Source organism: Salvia splendens, chromosome 18 (assembly GCF_004379255.2).
Source record: "Salvia splendens isolate huo1 chromosome 18, SspV2, whole genome shotgun sequence".
NCBI lineage: Eukaryota > Viridiplantae > Streptophyta > Magnoliopsida > Lamiales > Lamiaceae > Salvia > Salvia splendens.
The window spans coordinates 683,461-687,065 of NC_056049.1; the positions used below are offsets into that span (position 1 = coordinate 683,461).

The 3,605-nt window shown below is 39.3% G+C and overlaps 1 protein-coding gene across 1 annotated transcript; it reads right to left on the reverse strand.

Moving 5' to 3' along the window:
* Positions 1 to 1,593: 1,593 nt before the first annotated feature.
* On the reverse strand, positions 1,594 to 2,762 carry LOC121776425 (probable dynein light chain). The gene is made up of 2 exons (XM_042173600.1): positions 2,263 to 2,762; positions 1,594 to 2,036 (listed from the first exon to the last, which is right to left on the reverse strand). The coding sequence occupies exons 1-2, from the start codon at positions 2,536 to 2,538 to the stop codon at positions 1,875 to 1,877; spliced, it is 438 nt and encodes a 145-aa protein (XP_042029534.1). The 5' UTR covers positions 2,539 to 2,762; the 3' UTR covers positions 1,594 to 1,874.
* Between the last annotated feature and the right edge of the window lie 843 nt (positions 2,763 to 3,605).

Consider the following 3,605-nt stretch of genomic DNA (forward strand, 5'->3'; position numbering starts at 1 on the left):
CAGCAACGAACTCAGGGACAACCGGAGACGTCAAGTCGAGGACGGACTGAAGTTCGCAGAAGAGCTGTGGTTATGAGTGAGCAAGATCGGCAAATGCTTCGTGAAGAGACTCTTCGCCGCCGAGGTGCTAGGGCTTCCCGGGCTCAGAGAAGATGTGGCAGGTCGATTAGAGCATCTCGTCGACCTGCTTATTCTGCGGCTGCCTGGAACGCCCGAACTCAGCTTCACGAGGATTTTGTGAATAGATGGCTCAACTTTAGCAACCCTGGACAGTAGAATAGTCCTTTGTAATAGCGTAACGCCATCTTGTAGGGTAGCGGAGTTGTGTGCCGAACAAGATTTGAAAATGAAATTTTGTTTTTGTTTTCGCTTCTAACACTGTGTATTTACAGCTTAGCGAAAAAATTTCATCGTACTTGTCCTCGGTCTTATGAAGTAGACTTCTTTGACCGGACTTGTCTTTGGTCTGATGAAATAAACATCTTTGACCGGATTCGTCTTTGGTCTGATGAAATAAACATCTTTGACCGGACTCGTCTTTGGTCTGATGAAATAAATATCTTTGACCGGACTCGTCTTTGGTCTGATGAAATAAACATCTTTGACCGGACTCGTCTTTGGTCTGATGAAATAAACATCTTTGACCGGACTCGTCTTTGGTTCTCTGTTTCCCACAGACGGCGCCAGTGATGGATCCGCGAATTTCTGATGTTAGTAAATGCAGGAAAATACAGATCACGACACAGAGAATTTACGTGGTTCGATTTACTGAGGTAAATCTACGTCCACGGGAAGAAAAGGGGGCAGAGTTGTATTGCTTGATCTGTTTTCTACAGCTTACAAATACAAACTTGCTATTTGCTATATGGTCTTTTATCTCTAGAGAGCTTCTAACCCCTTTCTATCAGATCTAAGTTCTATTTATACATTGAACTAAGATCGTGGCTTACATCATCACTCTAGGTCGTGGAGGTCGTGTAGGTCATGGCCTAAGATCGTGGCCTGAGTTGACGCCACGTGGTAGTGGGTGTGTTGGAAGTTGTGGAAATCCTGCATGGGTCCACTAACTCCTTGTTCGGTCGAAAACTGAGACCGAACTGCTTTGGTTGCCGATCTGAGAGTAGAGCTTGGTCGGCTTTTACCGAGCTGTAGGCTGAGGCCGAACTCTTTGGTAATGCCGAACTCGCAGAGTTTTACCGAGCTGTAGGCTGAGGCCGAACTCTTTGGTAATGCCGAACTCATACTCTTCCTTGGGCTTTGGGCTGATGGGCCGTCATTGCTGTCGGGCTTGTTTAGTACGCACCCCATCAGGGACGTCTGTAGGAATTCTGCGCGAAAGTCCGCCATAGCGGATGCTCTAAACAGACTCTTCCCTTCTCAATTTCAGTGAACGTTTATATTTAAATCCCATCTTATGTTGATGCTCATTCTCATGCTCTTCCCTTTTTGCGCATGTTTCACTTTTTGATTTTTTTTAAAATTTCCTGGTCAATATCAATTTTTGTGATGATGAAGTATGTGTTTCAGTGTTTCCACAGTCATTGAATATTTGAATTGAAATGCACAAGTAGTGATTAACTAAAGTAGTCAAGATGAAAAAGGATAATAATTGAGTCTAAAAATACAAATTTGTGTACATAAACTAAAAATTGTGCCTCCAAAATCCGAATACATAAATTACCAAACTGGTATTTGTCGACATGAATGGTATTGTGGCTAGGGTGACATCCAACCACATTCATCGTTTAAGCCATATGTAAACATTTCCAATGTACACCTCAAAATTAATATGTTTAGGCATGTTAAAATCAAAACAATTGAAACTTTTTTTGTGTATTTAGACGCAATTACCCTTGGAACGAACACGAACATAATCAAGATGTCTGTGAGATGGGATGAACCTCCGTCTTGAAAAGGAGAAAGGAAAGCGAGTCAATGGAGAAGTAGAGAAAGCCACCCGGTGTGTGAGTCACGAACGATCCAAAACTCTTCCCGGCCACGCAGTGCCATGCTGGTCCATACACCGAGTCAAATTCCTACCAACAAAATTCATCAATTAAATTCAAACATAAAATGAAGAAAAAGAGCTAAAGTCTCTACCAACTCTAATTTTTATACAATCTTTATAATCGCAAAAACATCAATGATGATCTAAATCACTTAAAAATTATATTTTCGAATAAATTTTAAAAAACATATCCACTAGACCATTACCAATATTTTATTCTGCTTCTTCCTTCATATATAGATAGTATATAGTACCTTTTTTAGGGAGCGGGCGAGGAGGGTGGGGTTGGGGCGGCGGCGGTGGGCGGCCGCGTCAAGGAGGGCTCGGGCGTGGCGGAGGGCGCGCTCTTGCATGGGAAGCGGCATGTCGGCGGACCTCAGCCTCATGTTGAAGCTGATTGCTAAGGCAGCTAACTTCACTTCTTCTTCATTGTGTTTGTGGATTGGAGGCTTCCGCCGAGGCCGAGGGGGGACTCCGTCGCCGCCGCTGTGCATGAGCTGTTTTAAGGTGGTATGCTTGGTCGTCTCCATTTCCACATGCACTAAAGGAGACAGGTTGAGATATTTGACTGTGTTTAATTGTTTGTTGGAAGAAAGAATGTTGGGTTCAACGATTTTGTGGTGAATACTTGAATATTTGTGTGGTACCAATTTGTCTTTAATTGAGAGAGAGAGAGTGGTGTGGGGTATAGAGATTATAAATGGAGTTGTTGAGGCAAGGGAGGCTACATCTTTGAATTTTGACTGGCTATGTAAGTCCAACAAATGCAAGAAAAATGTGGCTAGGTGGTTGGTGGTATTAATGCATAAAAAGTGTTTTCAATTATGATATTCGTTTATAAGTATGAGATTTGAAAATGGAATATTAAATCAGAAGTTTTAATTATTTGCCATTGTTTGTTTTTGAAAAAAATTAAGTTTTTGGTAATACTATAAGTGATTACTCACTCTGTCCTACAAGAATATGGACTTTTGGTTAGGCACGAGTGTTAATTTGCAATTAGTAAAGTAAGAGATAAGTAAAAAAAAATAATTAAAATATTGTTAGTGGAGAATGAGTCTAATCTCCTTAAAAAGATAAGAGTTTTCAAATTTAAAAGATGCATATTCTTATGAGACGAACTAAAAATAAAAGAGTGCATATTCTCGTGGACGATAGAATATTATTTTATTAAAATATGAAAAAAGAAAAAAGGGAAAAATACTGTTATTTTAATGAAATGGTGTGGATTGATAAATTTAAAATATTGTGATATAATTAATGTAAGTACAAAAAGGTAAATGAAATTAATAAATGAAAAGATTGAGATTATACGATGATTGACCCAAATAAAAAAGAAAAGGTAGCGTCAGCTTTTGATTTCGGACCCTCTTTTCAAACGCTATAAAGAAAATATTTTATTCCTCGTTTTTGTGGCTTAGGTACTCTAGGTTTACTCTTTTAAAATGCCTACTATACTAATCTCATTTAAAAATTAATTTCACGATTTTTTTCAAATAAAATTGGCATGAGAACAAAATGAACGGCCCTTGATGTATTCTCCTTGAAATTCATCTTTTGAATTGGGACTTAGATTAAATTTGGGCCTTCTAAAAAT